A 22,634-nucleotide genomic window follows, 5' to 3' on the forward strand; every position below is an offset into this window, starting at 1 on the left:
GCCAGGGCTGACTGATGATGATTCCGTGGTCATGTGGACAGCATGTGGACAGCCGAAGGCGCACCTTCCCACCAAAGTGGTCCCTATTTTTCTACTTGCATGTTTACATGCTTTCAAACTGCTAGGTTGGCAGAAGCTAGGACAATTAACGGGAGCTCACTCCATTATGCACCACTAGGGAATCGAACCGCCGAACTGCCAACCTTTCTGATGGACAAGCTGATCGACAAGGACTATGACTTTCATAGTCTTATTCTAATGAAGGAGTAGAGAGAGTGAAGCCCCAAAAGTACTCATCATGGGAAAGCAGGCTGAATGATGTATTATTCTTTTTAAAAAAAATAATTTTATTGAATGTTTTAATCTTTAAAAACAATAAAGAAGACAACAAAAAAAAACCCACAAAACATACATAACAATATACAGTAATTTTACAGCTTTCTATATCGGCTTTCCTGCTTAGCTTTTATATTTCTCCCTTCTATATTGCCTTCCTATTGCTTTAACCTTGTCCTATAATGTAGCAAACGTAGTGTTAACACTATAATAATATTCATTATTTGTATCACCATATATTTATATTCCCTATTTTCTGTTTTGGCTTCTGATTTCTAGCCATTTCTACATTTTATTCCATACTTTATAGCAGTCCGATTCTTCTCTTTCTTTTAGTTCTATTGTCATTTTATCCATTTCTGCGCATTCGAGTATTTTCCTGATTATGGTTTCATCTGAAACATTCATCTGAATGATGTATTATTCTAATTGTGTCATTTCCACAGACATAGGTTTCTCAGCATTGAGCCCAGTATAATTGAAATTCTAATTAAATGTAACACATTTCCCTTAGTTTTTACCATGTTGATCCAGAAGCAGTGGTGATATATGTAATGCAATCCAAAAGGTTCAATTTCTGGAAGGCTGAGAGATGAGCATACAAGGATGTCATAGCTCTGATACCACCTCCAGTTGCCAAAAGAGCAATCACTGGGACCTGTTAGAAATATAAGCAGTCACTTCATCAATAATATAAACAGGGACTTTGACCATAGAACAATCTTGGACTCTACAACATTCCAAATCCAAATTATCTTTTAATAGACCAAATTGACAATTCCATTTTGTAGTAGAGAAAATAGCAGCTTAACCGTCTCCAGAGGGAAACAATGACACAGCTTTTTTCGCCTCCAGATATTTGGAGGCAGGAGGGGAATGTTTTTCTAGATTTAAAGAGGAAACTTGAAATCAACATATGCCCTTTATGCTGTCACTTGGCAAGAATAAGTTGTGGAAATGGAGTTTTTCCCCAATTAGCTAGTGAGTTGTGCAACAGATAGGTGAGGTCAGGTGAGTTCACAGCTGAGTCACAGCCTAAATTTATGGACAGTAAAACTGGCATTCCTCAGTCTAATGCAATTTTTGGATTATAATTCCTTTTTCAGTTAAAGAGAGATTTTGTTTAGATATGGGTGTGTCTCTTTGGTGATTGTCATTATTTCTGGGACTACAGTATAATATAGAATAGAATAACAGAGTTGGAAGGGACCGTGGAGGTCTTCTAATCCAACCCCCTGCTTAGGCAGGAAACCTACCCCACTTCAGACAAATGGTTATTCAACATCTTCTTAAAAACTTCCAGTGTTGGACCATTCACAACTTCTGGAGGCAAAGTGTTCCACTGATTAGTTGTTCTAACTGTCAAGAAAATTCTCCTTAGTTCTAAGTTGCTTCTCTCCTTGATTAGTTTCCACCCTTTGCTTATTGTTCTGCCTTCAGGTGCTTTGGAGGATAGTTTGACTCTCTTTTCTTTGTGGCAGCCCATGAGATATTGTAACACTGCTATCATGTCTCCCCTAGTCCTTTTTTTCATTAAACTAGATATACACAGTTCCTTCAACTATTCTTTATTTGTTTTAGCCTCTAGTCTCCTAATCATCTTTGTTGCTGTTCTCTGCACTTACTTAGAAATGTCTGAAAACTTGATTGATTTTTGTTCGCCTCACAAAAACTAAACTAAAAAGATTAAAATAAAATAAAACATATTTTTTTAAATTTAAGATAGAAAAAAGTAATTTTTCTTTTTGAAAGAGTGAATAGAAAAAACTCTTGTGTAGGAAAGCTGTCTTGTTTATATATCAGTTGTAAAAGTAAACCATAAAGATCTATTACCAGAGCACAAAATGGCTACTTGAAAATAAATATTTGATTTATAGAATGTGAAGCAAACTTTTTACTGGAACCACATTACAATTGAAGATTAACAAATCCTTCTGGAAACAATTGATTACAAATACAATTAGATGTTTATTCAAACATAGAAAAAGACATTGTGGATTACTCTTTCAAATTGAGATATAAGAAATTTATTGGAGGTACTTCATGAAAATTACAGATGGATTTGAAAGATGATAAAAATTTCAATGCAAGAAGAAAATATACTAAAAGAAAACAGGAGTCAGAATTTTATTTATGGGATTTAAGAATGGTAGTAAGAAGGGGAAAAATATAAAATTGGTTTATTTGACTAATTGGCTAAATAATGGGTTTTTATTTTTGATAATGTTGAATGGTTATATGGATTGAATAATGTTGTTTTAGAAATATCTAATGGAGTAGTAGATGAGTTTTTGATAAGGGGAAATTATTTTTGATAAAGTTACATTGATTTCTTTTTTATAATATTTAATTGTTAAAGAAAGGCATGAGAGGAACATAGAAGAAATGGACAAGAGAATTATATATTTATGTCATTAGGTATCTTTGCTAGTTTTGACCTTGGCTAAGTAATAAGGAGAGCTGGAGCTTTAGGCATGTGTTTAAAAGATTTATAAAGTTTTGGCTTCTAAGTAAGCAGCTGGACAAGTCTCTGCAATTTTCTTGACAAGAATTTTCAGAACTGGTTTGCAATTGCCTCTTTCCTAAGGCTGAGAGAGATAGACTGGCCCAAAATTATCCAGCTGGCTTTGAGTCTAACACGGGCCTAGAACATATACTTTCTGAGTTTCTAATCTAGTGCCTTAACCACTACACCAAATTGGCTCTCTTTATAGGCTTTACTTCTACATCAGCTTATATGTAGGCTCAAGCTACATAAACAGAAGCTTAGCATATGGTGAAAATCCAAAATGGATATCAAGAAACTGAATTTTGTAACTTTCAATGAATTTAAGTTACAAGGCTGATTTCTAGAAATCCAGAATGGCTTCCATTCTGTGTCCAGACAATATAGCTCAATCTCTGTTAGAATCATACACATGGTGGCTCCTGAACTTACATTTTCAATCTAACGTGTTGTGCAGGCAAAATTATGCTTGTCCTTAACTAGATGGTAATTAAATATTTAACATGCAAATAATTACAAGAGATCCACATACCTCATCCTCTTGTAACTCCTCTCCTAAATTAAAAAGCTTATTCAGGGCATCTGCAACAACCTTTTTCCTCTTGCGCAGAAAATCCTGCTCATCAGGACAAAGCTCATAACCCAAACGCACGTCAAGATTCTTGGAACTGGGACACAGAAACAGCCATATCATTGCTAAGCATAGACAGTTGTCTGATCATTTCAACAATAATGCTGTGAGCTGAATATCAATTTACAACTTACAGCCATTTACCAGACATGGTTTCAGATCTGTTTGGGAATCAAAATCAGCCCCATGCCAATAAGTTGAGGATTGCTGGATGCTCTTCATTGCACTAAGCCTTGATTTCCTCCTGCTTTGATGGACCTGTTTTATGCAAAGGGAGCACCTTGGGAGGAAATCCAGACTCAGAGCTTTGGCACATGCACAGCAATACCACCATTTAATTAATGGGTAGTCAATTGGCTTTTCGTGTAGATCTGAAGTTATATCTGAAGCTACAATAGATTAGGTTACAATTAGAAAAACCAAGTACTCGTTCAAAAAGTATTAAACTGGAGAATATTTGAATGGTTCATCTCAGCTTGTTAACTACAAGAAGGGCTGTGGCTGAATTTTTCCTTTTCCTTTTCAGGTTTGGGAAAATTGTTTTAGGCTTTGGGGAAACCCTTTGTGAAAAGTTTCAGGGCAAAGATGAGATATAGAGGGAAACTGTTCTTATTCACACTTTTCAGACCACCAAAGGAGGCTGAAATCAAAGCAGTGAAATATGGTTTCTGGAGAACTACAAATGAGATAGTGGGGAGTTGCATGCAAGCCTCAAATGATGCACAAATGGTGCACATTTCATTCATGCTGAGGATAAACTGTCTTTCCTTTGCATTCACTCGATGTATTAACTGTGCCAAAAAATTAGAAAGAAAATATCTTACCAGTCAATTACCCGGAGATACAGTTCCAAGGTACTACCCTAAAACCCAAAAACATGCATTAGTGAAAACAGTGAAAGTGGACAAAAAACCGTAGAGAGACAAATAAGTTAGACATATAAAAAACAATAACAAATAAATTCTTCAGATTTGTTCAACCGAGGAGTGCATAGGACGACTAATGATCAATTTATCAATCAATAAAGAAACACAGAAAGTACTATATTAGACTTAAGACTTCCATTTTTCCATGTATGAAAAGGTGTGACACATACATGTAATAAATGATCACTGGAAAGATTCAGTTTGCGTATTTATGGGAAACTCTTTAGCCATTTTTTCAGAGTATGAAAAAGAGAGGTGGGGAGAGAGAAAGAGTCTTTGTCTTGTCTTTTTCATAAGTAAAGCAAAATGATCCTTGGATGATGTTCCATTGTCTATTCTTGAGTCAATTAACAGCTCAGAAAGTCCCTTATTCTTCAAATTTCAGTAATTCGTGTTTTGAAGCCAGAATATAGCTTCCAGTATGTTTTATTTTATTTAGTTTGTCAAACATGTAAAAATGACAGGTGTATGTATAAACGTAAGTATGAACACAGTAAATGGGTATGAATAAATGGAGACAGTAGGACAGGGTGTTAGGCATGCTGGTGCTCTTATGCACACCCCTTACAGACATCTTAGGAGTGGGGTGAGGTCAAGAGTAGACAGTCTTAGGTTGCTCCCTACTTCAAAATAGATTTCTAGTAATTCATGGAAAGCAGTAATTGTGTAGTTTATAGCAATAGCAATAGCAATAGCAGTTAGACTTATATACTGCTTCATAGGGCTTTCAGCCCTCTCTAAGCGGTTTACAGAGTCAGCATATTGCCCCCAACAACAATCCGGGTCCTCATTTTACCCACCTCGGAAGGATGGAAGGCTGAGTCAACCTTTGAGCCGGTGAGATTTGAACCGCCGAACTGCAGAACTGCAGTCAGCTGAAGTAGCCTGCAGTGCTGCATTTAACCACTGCGCCACCTCGGCTGTATGAACTACTACATAATGTATGTATGAACTACAAAATATTATGTATGAATATTAAATATAAGTGAGTGAGTGAGTGAGTGTGTGAGTGAGTGTGTGTGTGTGTGTGTGTGTGTGTGTGTGTGTGTGTGTGTGTGTGTGTGTGTAAGATTGAGATTGTCTTGGCAACGTTCTAATTTACAAAAAACCCAATGGCTCCCTAGGACACTCTATCTACTGGAAAAAAAACCACCAACTGCTACTTAAATGCACAATCCCATCACCACCCTGCACAGATCAACTCTGTAGCCAAGACCCTCATCTCCAGAACCAAATACCTAGCCGACAAAGGCCACCTGAAAACCACCTAACCACCTGAATTACACACTCTCACAAACGTATTAATCTCCAACTGATTCCAAAGAAAAACAATTACCAACCTAATCCAAAGGGAGACTCCCCCCAAAAACCGAGACACAGAACAGGACAACGGCATCACCCTCCTCCCTTACATCAAAGGCACCACAGATAAAATCAGCAAAATTGTCCACAAACACAATATCAAGACAGCCTTCAACACTGACCAAAAAATAGCCAACATTTTAAGAAACCCCAAATAAAAAATCCAGCTAGAAAACCAAGGAGTCTACGAAGTACCATGCAAAATCTGCCCTGCAACATACATAGAACAAATGAACAGGAGAATAAATGCACGCATCACAGAACACAAGAACTTAGTAAGAAAAAAAGAAAAAACTTCCTCTCTTTTCCAGCACCTTAAAGCTACAGGGCATGAAATTAATTTTGAAGGAACCAGGTTAATCTCCAAAACTGAACACTTCAGCAAGAGAATAATTATGGAAGCTATCGAAATAGAGAAACATCCCCACAACATGAATAAACATGATGATACTTCCCACCTACCAGACATCTGGAAACCAGCCCTAGTCAACAAAAGAGCCCACCTACCACCCAGGCCGTTACAAAACGAAACAACAATGGCCACACAGCCAGCACCAATCAGCACCAATTTACCAGTCATGATGCAACCACACAATCAATCATTCCACTTACTGAAACAAAGCCAGCACTCCACACACACACAGCCTAAATATGGCGAGATATATATATATATGAATGATAAATTTATCAGCACAAATATAACAAATGTAACAAAAAGGCAACAGTAAAAATATTGGGTTTCTGTCTGGATGGTCTCTTGTGACGAGCCGAAGCACAGAGAATGGAAGTAGTGACCTTCCTCCCATATTTGGGCATACCGGGGGTTGTAAATTTAAATAGATACCTTTCTCCCTGGCTTGGCTGATAAGGAGTCGAGCTCTGTGGCTCAGTGGTTAACACATCTGCCTAAGATGCAATACAGCACAGGTTTGATTCCCAGTAAGGGTATGGCTAGCTGATGAGAGCTAAATAGCTTGAAATAGATCTATACTAGTCTCCCTTTATTTATTTATCAGCACAAATATAACATATATATATATACACATATACATATATTTATATTTACACACACACACACATACATACATATATACATACATACGCAGCAGAATGGTACTGATGGTTATATTATATATATATATATATATATATATATATATATATATATATATATATATATATATATATATACACACACACACATACATACATACATACATACATACATATATATATATACATATACACACACACATACATACTATATACTATATTATATATATATATATATATATATATATATATATATATATATATATATATATATATATATGTATGTATATATATATATATATGTTATATTTATGCTGATAAATAAATAAAGGGAGACTAGTATAGATCTATTTCAAGCTATTTAGCTCTCATCAGCTAGTAAAAAATATTGGGTTTCTGTCTCGATGGTCTCTTGTGACGAGCCTAATGACAGAGAGTGGAAGTGTGACCTTCCTCCCATACTTGGGCATACCAGGGGTTGTGACTTTAAGTATATACCTCCCACCCTGGCTGGCTGATAAGGAGTCGTTCTCTGTAGCTCAAATGGTTAACTCCCTGCCTGGGAGGCAATGGAGCACAGGTTCGATTCCCAAACTTGGGTATGGCTAGCTGATGAGAGCTAAATAGCTTGAAATAGATCTATACTAGTCTCCCTTTATTTATTTATCAGCATAAATATAACAAATGTAACAAAAAAGGCAACAGTAAAAAATATTGGGTTTCTGTCTGGATGGTCTCTTGTGATGAGCCTAATGACAGAGAGTGGAAGTGTGACCTTCCTCCCATACTTGGGCATACCAGGGGTTGTGACTTTAAGTGTGTGTGTGTGTGTGTGTGTGTATATATATATATATATATATATATATATATATATATATATATATATATATATATATATATATATATATATATATATATATATATATATAATGAACTATATATATACATACATATATACACACACACACATACTATATACTATATATATTTTATATATATATATATAATGAACTACATTATATATAATGAACTACATTATGTAGTTTACGAAGTAGTTTATGTATGATTTCTGACCAGCAGCCAGTTACATTGAATCTATGGATTTTCCTTTTTTTCCTTTAAAAAAACATAGTTTTAACAGGACTTTTACTGAAAGTTTAAATAATAGTTTATTTGTATCATTCAAGTAATTAAAGTATGGTTTAAAAAACAGTCAATTTTTATTTTGCTGTTTTTTAAAAAAAATAACTTTAACAGTATCAGAAAAGGTGATCATTCACTTTAAGAATCAAAACTTGCCTTCCCCATTGGTAATTCAACTTTGACTTCATGGCCAACTGGAAGCAGTTTCCAAGGGAGAATTAAAGAATAATCAGATTCACTGTCCTTGTTGGGTAAAATGTTCTGGGAAGAAAAAAAAGATGACCCAAATGAATAAGATGTAGTATAATAATCTTCATACTAAAAATGAAGATTATTTATTGCTTGATGATGATCATGATAATGATGATTAGCAGGCCATTCAATCATTGAATAAACTTTTCATTCAGGCAAATTTCAGGCACATTGGAGTTTTACATCAAAAATCTAGCTGAACCCTCAGTTCTTGGACCTCAAGAACTATTCAGTCTCTTTTCTTTTCTTATATTTTCTGTTCACTGTTCTGAACCTTCATTAAATTTACAGTAATTCTTGTTGGCTCAGCAGAAAACTTTTTGCCATCTAGTACACATCTTGGATAAAGAAATGCATGTATTCAACAGCTGGATGGACACAAACTATATCATTGTATTTTGGCTACAATTTACAAATTGCTTCAAAATGTGTATTTATTTAAATATTTTAAAAGTATTTAAAATTAAAAATATAAAATATTCTTTAATTTTTTTAAAAAAATTAAAAAGTGAAAATGAGAAAAAAGCAAATTACAAAAGTAAGAGTGAAGATGGCAAGAATAACAAGACCAGATTTGGGGGGGGGGGGACAATCCACATAATCCAAAAGGGCCCAATTGTCAAAGCCCTGGGTGAAGAGCCAAAACTTCAAGACCCTTTGAAACAACAGCAGAATGGTACTGATGGTTATTTATTTATTTCTACACTACAACCTGATGGATAATTGGATGTCCATGGAAAAGGGATACATTCACACTTATGGTATTTTCCTGTTCCTGGAAAATTTATCATGTTCCTGCTGTGGGTCTATGATAACTGAGAACATTACCTGAACTTTAACTTTTAGTACTGGTCCAAAGCTTTTTATGCAATGAAAGCGGAAGGAATCTAAATTTTTGCTTGTCTTCTGTGTACCTTCATAAGATTGATCGACTGAAAAGACCACATTTTTATTGGCTAAAATAAAACAAGAACATGATAAATTAAATTAGATGTCAGAGATTTATGCTTCTAAAAAGGTGTTGTTAGCATGAATACTGATAGGGATCATGAACTACCACTGCACATTATATCAAATATAGTCTACTCCAAATATTATTGCATACCAAGAATTAAATATCAGAAAGTATACAATATTGAACTAGAATAGCCTTATAAGATTATTATTTTTAAATTTATTCTTAAATTTCTTGGCCGCTCATCTTCCCTAAATGCTAGTCAAGAAACGCATATAAATACATAATAAATGAGACTGAACTGGCAATATGCAGCAGAATTAAAAAAAATACTTTTCAGGGGCTTTTTCAATATTATCAGCATCTGCACTTTTTTTGTTTACCATGGGCACATCTGGAAAATGTGTCCTGACTCAATCTTGAAAATCTGCAAAGGCAATCAGGAAGGTATTGTCAGGGCTGCCAGATCTGTCATTTATACTCAGTGAAAAGTCCTTTTAATCTCCAGAACTGAGCATCAATTCTTATCTTGAATGACTTCTTTGCTTTCCTTTTCAACACAGTTGAGAAAGTAGCTTATTTTCACAGTTCAAAATTGCGTCACTTAACCATTTCAATATAATTGCAAATGGCAAGTTCTAATGCAAAAGAGGGGGGGGGGAGAATTCCTGAAAAAGAATCCATAATATTTTTCCAAGAATTCACAAGCATTGGGAGGATTTTAAACTATTTTGATCCTTTGCATATTACCCAGATTTGTTAATAGTTACAGAAATGCCATTTTGCATCATAATTTCATAAAGCTGTCAGGTTTGAAGACCCCTAGTTTTTTTTCTAAAGGGTTATGGGTGCAAGGATCTTGTAACTTGACAGCTTTAAGACTTGCATGCTTCAATGCCAGAGTTTCTGAATAGCTACTTGGACCGACCTAAGTACTAATTCATAATTTCATATCCAGTCACATGGGCGGCAAGCCACTCCCATCCGGTCACATGGATGGCAAGCCACTCCCATAAAGGAGGCCACACCCACAGAGTAGGTTTGAACAATTTTTGAAACCCACCACTGGAAACCAGGGACCATGCGTTCTAGCCCCACCTTAGCCACAAGCCAGTTGGGTGACCTTGGGCCAGTTCCTCTTTTTCAGCCTTAAGACACAGGCAATGGCAGGCCACTTGAAAACTGCAAGGGTCAATACTGATTAAAACTCTCTCTCACTCTCTCACTCTCTCTCTCTCTCTCTCTCTCTCTCTCTCTCTCTCTCTCCCTCCCTCCCTCCCTCCCTCCCTCCCTCCTCTTTCTCTCTCTCTCTGTGTCTCTCTCTGTCTCTGTCTCTGTCTCTCTCTCTCTCTCTCTCTCACACACACACACACACACAGGACATACCTTTCAAAATCTTCTCGTTATCTTCCTTGCTCACTTTTACATCCAGAGCGGAAAGTTCACGGGCCTGTGAAAACCAAAGATGCAACATTGTGTCTAGAACTTCTGGTCTATTTCTTTCCTTGCATTACATCATATCCCACAATGCAGTCCTTCCTAATGGAGAAAAACAAGGGCATATACCCATTTCTCTCAACCTGCATCTTGCAGACTTTCCAGCCCATGTGGTTAATAACACAGACCCAGCACCTCTAAGGAGCACCACATTAGAGAAAGCTTCAGGAAGACTCCAGAAAAAGAATCCTTACCACTAGGACACCATTAGAAATCAGTTGCTCAGGAGGAAGTTGCCTAAAAAGCAGACGGAAAAAAGAAAAATAAACAAACACGTACAAGTAAGACCTCGTCTAATTGAGATCAGCATATGTGGGCCTGATTGGAGTTAATGGTTGGGGTGATATATAATTTTATGTTATTTTATTCTATTTTACATATTTATGCATTAAATTATTGTATTTTATCCCATAATTATTGCATTTTATCCTATTCTTATTTTAATTTTTTATAGGATTTTATTGGTAATACATGTTTGAAACTTGTATTTTGATATAGCCTGTAGGCTACTCAATAAAGCTAAGCTAATGTAACAAGTAAGACCAACGTTGTCAGTGTTTGCTGTTTTAGAAATAAGTCTTTGTGAATGACTGACAAGGACAGGAAAGGCAATACAAACAGTTGCCGACACTCCTATTCTATAAATTGCCAGACAGACAGTCTGATAAATCTAGATGTTTGTGCATTGTGACACAGAGTAAACTTTTTTACTCAGTACATTTTTATCAGTTTGTCCATGAACTGAATTTAAAGTTGCACCAATAAAACTTAATGAAGTGTGGAAAAACCAAATCCAAATTATAATAATAACAACTGGAGCATCACTTGAACACCATTCACATTGGCAAAGTCACCCTCAATCAATTGAAAATGGGAAGTACTGCTTGGAAAGCATATCTAATATCTCAATAACATCTGCTTATCCTAGATCTTTGGGAAGGACTTGATATATTGATAAAAGTGCCAAATCCAACCTAAACATTTGACTGACTATGTAACCAACCATAATAATTTTTTTTCTTTTTATGACTCTGTAATCCCTTGTATTAGGGTGGAGTCAGGGTGACTGAATGGAGCTGAGCATTTACTGGTTGGATACCATTCCTGATACCTACATAGAGTTCACAGCAAATATTTATTCTTTGTGCCCTAATAGAGAAACATTTGTCACTGCCTAGAATTGAAATCTCAGCCTCCTGAGTGTGGGCCAAGAGTCTTTATCTCTAGACCACCACACTGCTCAATCATAATAAATAATAATCCAAAAATAAAAAATCCCAGCAGTACTTCAGTACAGCACTGAATTAAAAATTAATTTGTCAGTTAAGCACCTTTTGTATTTTTCTTTCTTGTTGTAAATTTGCCATCAGTGCTTATAGAATCAAAAGGGCAGATTATACATTTAATAAATAAAGCAAGCTCTTTCCTCTTCCACCTACAAAAATAAAAGTATCTGGATTAGGGCTCATGCTTGGCCTAGAGAACCTCCTTGAGTAGAGATGGAGCCATTACAGGAAGTGTGGCTGTCACCATGAAAAGATCCAATTGCTTATAATTATTATGGAAGCAAAAAAAGAAAAAGGAAAAAATCTTTTGGTGACCAAATAGACTATAAACTGACCCATTTTATGCAGTAACTTCTAACATATGCAATCTATAAACAAAAATAAGAAATGTAGTTCCTTAAACTCAGACTAATGCAGAATTAGTGGGTAATAATCCTTGTCCAAATCAAACTGACATGCCAGGATCCGGGTTCTGACAATGCAGTACAGAAACTGGCTACTTCCATTGTTAAGGAAACAGATGCAACAATCAAAAAACGTTTGAGGAAGTTTTTGGGAGAAGAAACTCATTCTGAGGTAAAGTTGTAAGGGTGATTCTGTTCTAATTATAGAACGCCACATAGAAGAGCTAGTAGAACACCCAAATGATTGTTTTCACATAATATGAACTAAAATAGGGATGGAAAATTAGTGGTTCAACATCTGCAAGAACTCCAGCATGGTTTAGCATATTGTATAAATCAGGACAAAGTTACATCATGTATGTTTCATTTATTTGGCTACAGTATGCTATATGAACAGAGATCTGTCTTTCAGTCTGTTGTGTTACATAAACCCAGGCAATGTATCAGAATATATTTATATGGAATTCCATCATAGATCATTGCAGAATTCTATGGCTTACTAAACAAAATAGGGTAGGACAAGGTAAGGTAAGATAGAATAGGATACCCAAATACCCAGAAAACAAGCTTTATTATCTGCTGAATAATTCAAAGGAGGAATTTTCCAAGGACCAAACCTTAATGTTTCATATCAGCTTTCAAATCACTTACACATCTGACAGCTTGAATTCCACTTCTAGAAATTCATAACGATAAGGTTGTTCTTGTTTCTGGTAACAGAAAAACATTTATAAAATGCACAGTAACGAAGACAACATTAATATATGCAGTCCACCAAATGGGAGAAGAGAAGAGAATAGAGGAGAGCAGAGGGGAAGGGAAGGGAAATTGAGATGTTATGTGATTGGAACCATAATCCCCTTTATAAGGACACTCCTTTTCTGTGCTTTCCTTCCACAAAACCCATGAAACATACCATTTAATAAACTTGGGAAAAGAAAATCCATTACGGTTAAGGAATAAATGTAACCTACATTATCTGCAAAATAGAGTATTTAGCCCTCACCTTTGGTTTTAAGGAGAATGTCTCAAGGACTGGATTTCCAGGCTGGAGTTTTGACAAATCAAAAAGAACAATCAATTGAATATCATGGTTGGTAACTGAATCAGCATCGCAAACTTCCAGCTGGATGATATTCTAGGAACAGAAGAAAAGAAATGGCAATTGCATGCTCCTTTTTACTGATGACAATGTAAGTATTTCTACTGTAATATTTTCTTCCAAATTGATGGAATTTGACCAGGAAAACTGATTATACTCAGAGTAAGAAATCTAATTAGTCAATCTCATAAACTCTGCACATTTTCTAATTTATTTACTTATGTACAGTATCCATTTATTTACTGCTTTTATCTCCACACCACACACACACACACACACACACAATCTGAATATTATTTTGGATAATCAATGGAGAAAGCAGTTAAAAGTTCTATATAGACAGCCGAGGTGGCGTAGTGGTTAGGGTGCAGTACTGAAGGCTGACTGTTATCTGCAGTTCGGCGGTTCTAATCTCACCGGCTCAAGGTTGACTCAGCCTTCCATCCTTCCAAGGTGGGTGAAATGAGGACCCAGACTGTGGGGGCAATATGCTGACTCTGTAAACCGCTTAGAGAGGGCTGAAAGCCCTATGAAGCGGTATATAAGTCTAACTGCTATTGCTATTGCTATATATTCTCCACTATCATGTAAATCCAAGAGGCATTTGAAACTTCAGCAGACAACAATTCTAGCTCTTTAAAATTTGTGGAAAAGTACATAATATTTCATAATATCTTCTTTGTGTCCATTTCTATTTTATGGGGAAGGTTTATTTTTTAAGAGATTCTCATTTCTCTCCACAACTCTTGATACCATCTGTTATGGCAAATCCCTGTCTGCAGATGAGTGATAATTACCTTTTGTTCCTATTCGGAAACTTTGCTCTCAAAATAAAAGGCTGCCATTTTTACCCCAAGCCTTTGGGAAAGTACAAGATCCTATCTCCATAATATTGCTCCAGTTTATGGTGTCTCAATTTATTGCTCAAAATTATGGACCCTTCAGATAAAGGAGATAGAGAAGGAAGAACAGGAGCCAGATTAATAATTATGGTCATTTGGCAATTCCAGGAAGATAGTACTGAGGGACTAGCAAACATTCTTCCACTCTGCTTGAATAGCCAGCCCTGAATTCTCATCTCAACCCAAAATCACGGTCTCTACCAGAGGTGGGTTGCTAATTTTTTTACTACCAGTTTGGGCACGCTCCCAAGAGAGCTCACACACAACATTTCTGTGCATGCACAGAAGCGTCTGGGTGGGTGGTCGGAGCCTCCCGCCGCTGCTACTACTGATTCGGCTGAAGCAGGTCAAACCGGCAGCAACCCACCTCTGGTCTCTACCCTATGACAATAGCAATGCTTTTGTATCAAGAACCAAGAGAGCCAAGAGAGAAAGGTCTATCAGTTCTTTGAAAGAGCACCTTGGACATCATGTTCCATTAACAAATAAAAGCTTATTTTTATTATTCCCAAGCATTTCAATTACTGCAATCAACACCAATCAAGTCTACTCAGACTTAGGGAAATTGTGAAAATTGTGACTTTTGCCTAGAGCTCATGACATCTTGATGTATTGTTAATGCTGAATGTTTTGTCTTGATCTTAGACTGGAACCTCTCCCCACTCTTTAAGTCATCTATTTAGTCATGTCCCTGATTCTCTGTAGGGCCAAATTAATAATGATATCCAGCCCTCTCTAACCCTATCCCAGTTTAGATGAGAATCCCCAAGACCAAGGCATAGAGCTAGCATTAAGATGTTGAAAATGATGCTTATGTGCTGTAAATAATTCCTCCAATGCTAGTGTAAATATACAGCCCAATTTACAGGTAAAGTGGTAAATTCACCTAAAAACCTAACCATACGGTTTTTTTTCTGGGATATCATATTAGGAAAAAAATCCCCATGAAAAAAACTGTCTATTAAGTAAGTTCCCAGAAATTATTAGCACTCTTTTCTTTCACAACAGATGTCACTGGCATTTTAAAACCCTCACATTAAATATGTGTAATGGAATATGTTTCACTACTGGCAACCTCAGGATATTCGTTTCAAATCTTGGCAATGGATTAGTGGTAATCTCTGAACAAAGAGCATTAGCTATCTGATCTCTGCTGCGCCTACACACAAAACTTCTGATAAATACTTTCAGGCATACAAGCATCTCCAAATGATAGAAAACAAAAGTTTCAATGGTTTCTTTTCCTTCTCAAAGTATCAAATCATGACTTTTACAGTCTCCTTTAGGAAAGTCGGTTCTGCAACAGCATTTTATGGATTTGTTTATCCTGTAAGCTTGTCAAATAGTATGAATGCTTTGCAACCACATTATACTACCTTGATTTTGGTTTGGATCCTGAAATAAAATGTTTCATTCCAGACGGGGTAGTAAGAATTCCTGACAGCCTGGGTTTTGAATATCTCCTGTGATGCTGTCGGCAGGTGCAAAGTCACGTAGCAATGAGATGTGGAAACTACAGCAGGAAAAAGAAGAAATTGGTGGGTTTTTTTTCTCAAATAATCAGCACATCTTAATAAACAAAAGAAATATAATGGCTAAATTCCTATGGCTAAATTCCTTAAGAGTACCACCTACTTCTAAATATATCTACATTCTATTTGTTATATATTAATCTATACATTAGTAGCCATTAAACAGTAATTGAATTAGTCCTTAACAGTAATGTCATTAGTCTTTAAACAGTAATTTAAAACTTTGAGAGGGACTTTGGAGTCCTAGTGGATGATCACTTAAACATGAGTCAGCAGTGTGCAGCAGCAGCAGCCAAAAAAGCTAATACAATCCTTAGTTGTATAAACAGAGGCATAGAATCAAAATCACGTAAAGTATTAGTACCACTTTATAAAGCCTTTGTAAAATCACACTTGGAGTACTGCATCCAGTTTTGGTCACCACTTTAACAAAAAAAATTATGAGACTTTGGAAAAAGTGTGAAGGCCTGGAGACTAAAACATATGAAGAACAGTTATTGGATTTGGGTTTGGCTAGTATAGAGAAAAGAATGACTAGTTGGGGGGGGGTCATGATAGCAGTATTCCAGTATTTGAGAGGCTGTCACAAAGAAAAGGGAGTCAAGCTATTCTCCAAAGCACCGGAGGGTAGAACAAGAAGCAATGGATGAAAACTAATCAAGGAGAGAAGCAACCTGGAATCAAGGAGAAACTTCCTAACAGTGAGGACAATTAACCAATGGAACAGCTTGCCTCCAGAAGTTGTGAGTGTTTCATCACTGAAGGTTTTTAAGAAGAGACTGGACAGTCATTTATCTGGTATATGGTCTCCTGCTTCAGCAGGGGGCTGGATTAGAAGACCTCCAAAGTCCCTTCCAGCTGTATTCTGATTTTGAAATACATACTACCAAGAATCAAAGTGATTGTGGCAGACTAAAAATGCAATAAATAAACAAATTAAGTGATTTAAAGATTTTTCAGCAATTTAGATTCTGAGAAACTCTTATTAAGTTTTTTGGAAACAATTTTGTGAGGTGGAAATGAGATTCAACTTAATGAGATAAAACATCAAAAAAGAGTAGGAGCAGTGCAAATTGGGTAGAAGACTGATTCTCTTCATAGAAAAAGTGTAATAAGAAAGCATCTCCTGGTTTGGGTTCCGGAAGACACTATTTGAAGATTCACTGCAGGAAATGGAATTTGAAAACCAAAAACTCATAGACGTGCTTTGGGGTTGGAGACAGAGTGGTGTGCTAATAGGCCATTGAAACCTAGATACTAGTTGTAGAGAATCAGTGGGGAAAAACAGGAATAAAAGCAAGAGATGCTGTTGAAAAAAAATTATATTCCATATAAGCTGTAAACAATCAAATTTATTATATTTTGTTTTGCCCTAAATCACAAAATAATCTCTAAAATTCTGAACTCGGTTTTTCTAAATGTATGTTTCTTTGAGATCAACGCAATTAAGTAATTCAACTATATTTTTCAACCATAACATGCCAGGAACTTACATGGCGTATAAGAACTGATGATACTGGCTTTCAGAATCTTGACTGACAGCAGGGATAGTGGAAATAGATGGTTCTGCAATGGAAAAAAAGCCAACAATGAGGACCTGAGTCAGTCCCTAGCATCTAGCATGTGCATCCATGTTCTTTTCATTTGGGGCAATATGCTGACTCTGTAAACCACTTAGGAAGGGGTGTAAAGCACTGCTATTTATGATATTATGTTATGTTATGTTATGTTATGTTATGTTATGTTATGTTATGTTATGTTATGTTACGTTACATTAAGTTACGTTACGTTACGTTACGTCACGTCACGTCACGTCACGTCACGTCACGTCACGTCATGTCATATTATTACATCAGATTATATTATTATCATATTATATCATATCATATTATATTATTATCATATCATATCATATCATATTATATTATTATTATATCATATCATCATGTCATGTCGTGTCATATCATATATCATGCCATACCATACCATATCATATCATATCATATTATTATCATATTATTATCATATTATATCATATTATATCATATTATATCATATCATATCATATTATATCATATTATCATATCATATCATATTATATCATATTATATCATATTATATTATCATATTATATCATATTATTACCATATTATATTATTATATTACATCATATCATATTATCATATCATATTATATTATTATCATATTATATTATATTATATCCGCTTATGATATTTCCCTGCAATGCACAGCTATAAAAGATCCTTAGATGCTGCTTTGGAGTTCTGGTGCAGTGCAGAAGGGAAGGGCCATCCTGGTTTAGTATCCCTAAAACTCATGAAATGCATACTTTCCTTGTTCTTTTAATTTTCAGGTGTTTTCTAGTTTACTTCCTGATCATCACCATACAGCAGACTATGGTTGCTATATTGAATATTCATATTTTATTATCTTCAGTAGTTAAATTATTATACTTTCCAAATTCAGCTTACTTTCCTTATGAGAAGTCCTTGCAAACAAACATGAAAAGGGCCACGATTATACAATAATCTCTGTGTTACGACCCTTCTCTTAGATTTGTTGATGGACATTATGTGATGCTTAATTCCTATATGTTTTTATTTTTATGTTATGTAATTTATGTGTTCATGTGAAAGGGCTTTATATTAAGCTCTGTAAAACTGGCAAGCTCAGGAAACATGCAGCACTGGGATTTCTGGAAAAATCTATATTGCTGATAGAATAATTGGTAGAATTTTGAAATCTAACCATGGTAATTAATTTTTCTGCAGAGTTACTTTGAGTATTGCAGAGATTAACACCAAGATTAATATTAGACAAACAATCAAAAAGTAAACGATAATCAAGGAACTACCAACCCAGAAAACAAGCTAACAGTAAACAACAGCCTAATCAGGAAATCACCAAGAACACCAATACTGACAGGGCAACTCACTAATATATAAAAATAAGAGCACATACCACCCACTTCTAGTACTGATGATGTTACCTAGTTTAGTAATGAAATGTCTGCAAGAAAAACCACCAAGCTCAGAGAGCACCAAGGACACAACAGTTCAATTCTGAGTTACAAATATTCTATCTATCACTTTCCATTCTTGTTGATGAGTTCCTTGTCATGCGTATTTTCATGTGTACCATTTTCTGTGTATATACACACACAAAATGAAATTGTATATATACCATTAAAGTATCAAAATGCACATAAAAGGAGATACAATAAAAGCTTCTCTTTTAAAAATGGTTTCTTAATGCTGTACTTCTATCTAAGGATGTCTTCATCCAGTTATAACTTTTGCCTTATAAGTCAAAGTGTGTTGTATTCAAAACCTTACAGAATTTTTATTCTTTTCTTTCCAAGCTTCCTGCTTGTCTCTGTCCTTTATGCTTTCTTTCATGATGCTTTTAAAAAAGAAAGTCATACTTCGTGCTTGCATATAAGGATTCCCATGTTTAGCATTTTGTAATACAGCCATTTTATTATCTTTCATCATTTTTATTACAGTAGAAATAAATGAGAAGTTATAGACATTGAGATCATAAAACAAGAAGTGCCGCATTTACCCTGCACATAGAAACTCCAGCACTTGTTATGCATTCAATTAAAGCCTAAAAATATAGTTGCTCCATCTTTTAATGTGCACACCATTAATTATTTCCCTTCAAAGCTGCCTATAGAATTGTAGTTCCAGTTCCTGTTATATAATCGACTGGTTTCAAACAACATGAAATTATACAACTAGCCAGACAAGTTCATTTTTTCCCAGCCGAAGCTGCCTTATTTTTAGCATCAAAATTATAGACCTTTTAATTGATCAGCAGTTTCTTAGCAAATTTGGTAGCCTAGGTCAGTGTTTTTCAACCTTTTTTGTGCAAAGGCACACTTTTTTCATGAAAAAAATCACGAGGCACACCACCATTAGAAAATGTTAAAAAAATTAAACTCTGTGCCTATATTGACTATATATAAAGTAATTCTCCCACGGCACACCTTACACTATGTCACGGCACACTAGTGTGCCACGGCACAGTGGTTGAAAAACACTGGCCTAGGTGAACCTGTAATCATCTCACAGTCAGAGAAATATACTTGTACACCCATCTGCACCCAACTTCCAGAGTCTTGGTTCTTGGTCTGTGCCCTAAGGCCTTCTTCCTCCCTTCCGACTTTTCATAGATTTACTCAAACCCTGACATCACCTTCTTTGACTGCGGCACAGAAATCTGCATCTTCCCAAGAAATACAACACGTGGGTGAGGGAGAGTCAAAGTAGCATTTCCAGATCTGGTTTCATCAACTTGCTGTATGAAATTGCTGAATTGCACCTTCTTTACATATATAATTGCAGTTATATAATTAATTAAACATTGTTTCAAAGGAGCTTTACAGTAGCAAAGGTGCACAGTTCACTTTTCATTCTGTCTTGTCTAAATATTAATACTTATTAATATTAATACCCTGCTAAGGAAAATAATTAAGGAATCTCCTACTGTTGCAGAGACATGTATCCATTAACTTCTTGTATTAACTTCTTGTATAATCCTTGTACTAATTTTCCTCAGTTCTCTGGCTAGTAGCCGGTCTTTTCTCCTCCCAAAAAACATCCATCCCAAAAACCCATTCAAGATAAATTAGCTCATCTCTTTGTAGATGTTTCATTACTGATTAGGAATATTATGTTACCTGGTCAGGTAATGAAACATCTCAAAGGAAGCAACCAAGCTCAAAGGACATCACAGACTCCATACAGCAGATTTCCAGATATCCTGACTCTCCTAAGGAGTCCCTGTCTTATCAATATAAAAGCAACAGTGACTGGAGAACATTGTGTTTAAAAAAAAACATTAGTCTAATTAGTACATTTAGTTAATTGCATATAAAGCATGCAATACAGAGTCAAATGGATATATAATGTATATGGTACTTGAAAGACTGGAAACTGTGGATTTTTTGCTGAAAAGAAAAGAAGCCCGATTATGATTATGTTTAGGACTAAAAGGGGTTAAAGAAGAAGAGGAAGGAGTGAGAGACTGCAACTACTGGATAGAAAGAGGGACAGAAGTCATAATTAGCATGTTCTTCCGCTTTTTACTTCTTTTCTTTATTTAAATTCTCTTATTTTTTCTTTTTTATGGTTTTATTTCATTAAAAAAACTCTTAAGAAAAAATAAAGAAAAAGAGAAAGTCAAGTTGATTGGTGAACTGAATAAAGGGAACTAAGTTTTTCTTTGCATGCAGAAAGGTGTGCCCCTTCATCCTTAAATGACAAACTTTGAAATGCAGCAAGCACCAACTTCCTTTGATGCTACCTTTGATGGTTTTGAATGATACAGGCAGCCACCAAGAAATCAACAGTACAATCTCACAAAACGTTAGCTACATCTTATAATTTTTTAAAAAAATAATACCTAATTTGTTCCAACATTTCATTGTTGATGGTTTCAAAGACTTCTATATTTCTTTTAAACAACAACTACAACAAAAAACAAACAAGCAAACAAGCAGGACTAATAATCAGTATGAAACCAAAGCCACGGAAGCAAGGTTAATGAATTAATGTGCAATTTAATGTGCTGAAATCCAAATGAACAGCCAGATTTTCTCCCCAAACCTGCTACTTAAGAGTGAGATGTTGAAAGGCAATTCGCATTCTCCCAGCTACTGGTTGTTGTTGTTGTTACTTTTTTACCGGCACATGTGGCAATTTTTGACACCTTCTTGAATCACTTTTCTGTTCCTATCCTTTTAAAATAATACATCAACAACAAGGAGTTGATTGACATTCTTAAGAAGTTTGCTTTGTCCATAAAATTAATTTTTAGCCATTCCTTTCATTGCTCAACCAATTTTATAATGTTCAAACCCACCCAATAATCAATTAGTATCTTCTTCTTGCTATAGAGCAGTGGCTCCTAACCTTATTTTGGCCATGCCCCACCTAAGCATCTTTAAAATCCTGACACCACCCCCCTCCTGTGACATATAATTCTTACTTTACTCAAAAAGGGAACTCCACTCACGTGGAGGAAGCCTAAAAGGCCATTAACTTGGTTTAAACAAGGTTCAAATTGCCCCCATTAAAAATCAAATTGCCCCCTATGGGAGCCCCACATTGGGAGCCACTGCTGTAGAGAGAGAACACAACCGTTTATCAAAACACCCAGAAACTATTCAAAGTTTGAAATAGGGCCAACATTTTATCATTTCAGAAAATTCAGATTGTCTGAACGTTTAGAGGGAATGTACCCAGTTGTTAAGATTTCTCAGCAGAGCTTCCTCAAAAAAATAGAGAAAGCAATAGCATTCTCTTCCTTACCTTCTCTTCTGTGGTCTCCATTCTTGTCAAATCGTCTTTTCATAAACTCTAGAAACAGTTGAGCAGTTAGTTGGCAGACAGACAACGCTCAAATCTGTTGTTGCTCTTCCCTGGCACATCCCAAAAGACAAGAATCATATATGCATGTTGCTGACTCCGCCCAACGTGATTTCTGGATAAGAAAACAAGAAAGGACTGTGCATTTTTTCTAGCCCAAGAAATAACTGCGGAGTCAAACTTTACCACCATAATCCTAGATGAAGTAACCAATCATTATCTGCCCTGAATCCTAAAGCAATGCATTCATTGCAGTACAAACAGTTCCTGATTTTTCTCTCCTTCTCTCCTTATTACACACACAAACAGTAGCTATTTTCTTCTTATAATTACCCATTTTTCAGGTATGATG

The 22,634-nt window shown here is 35.6% G+C and overlaps 1 protein-coding gene across 1 annotated transcript in view; it reads right to left on the bottom strand.

The window, feature by feature from the left end:
- Window positions 1–22,246, bottom strand: part of LOC106542143 (cytosolic phospholipase A2 beta-like) — a 34,991-nt gene extending 12,745 nt beyond the window's left edge. Inside the window, exons 1-12 of the mRNA XM_087722246.1 lie at window positions 22,226–22,246; window positions 17,381–17,453; window positions 15,732–15,868; window positions 13,358–13,489; window positions 13,003–13,061; window positions 10,856–10,898; window positions 10,551–10,614; window positions 9,038–9,165; window positions 8,114–8,218; window positions 4,298–4,335; window positions 3,375–3,510; window positions 858–994 (exon numbers count right to left, since the gene is read on the bottom strand). Of these exons, the coding sequence (XP_087578372.1) occupies window positions 858–994; window positions 3,375–3,510; window positions 4,298–4,335; window positions 8,114–8,218; window positions 9,038–9,165; window positions 10,551–10,614; window positions 10,856–10,898; window positions 13,003–13,061; window positions 13,358–13,489; window positions 15,732–15,868; window positions 17,381–17,453; window positions 22,226–22,246 (1,073 nt within the window). The remainder of the gene's footprint in view (window positions 1–857; window positions 995–3,374; window positions 3,511–4,297; window positions 4,336–8,113; window positions 8,219–9,037; window positions 9,166–10,550; window positions 10,615–10,855; window positions 10,899–13,002; window positions 13,062–13,357; window positions 13,490–15,731; window positions 15,869–17,380; window positions 17,454–22,225) is intronic.
- Between the last annotated feature and the right edge of the window lie 388 nt (window positions 22,247–22,634).

This window comes from Thamnophis sirtalis, unplaced genomic scaffold (genome assembly GCF_051295495.1).
Source record: "Thamnophis sirtalis isolate CommonGarterSnake01/CBP01778 unplaced genomic scaffold, rThaSir2_p1.2 scaffold_1, whole genome shotgun sequence".
In the NCBI taxonomy this organism is placed as follows: domain Eukaryota; kingdom Metazoa; phylum Chordata; class Lepidosauria; order Squamata; family Natricidae; genus Thamnophis; species Thamnophis sirtalis.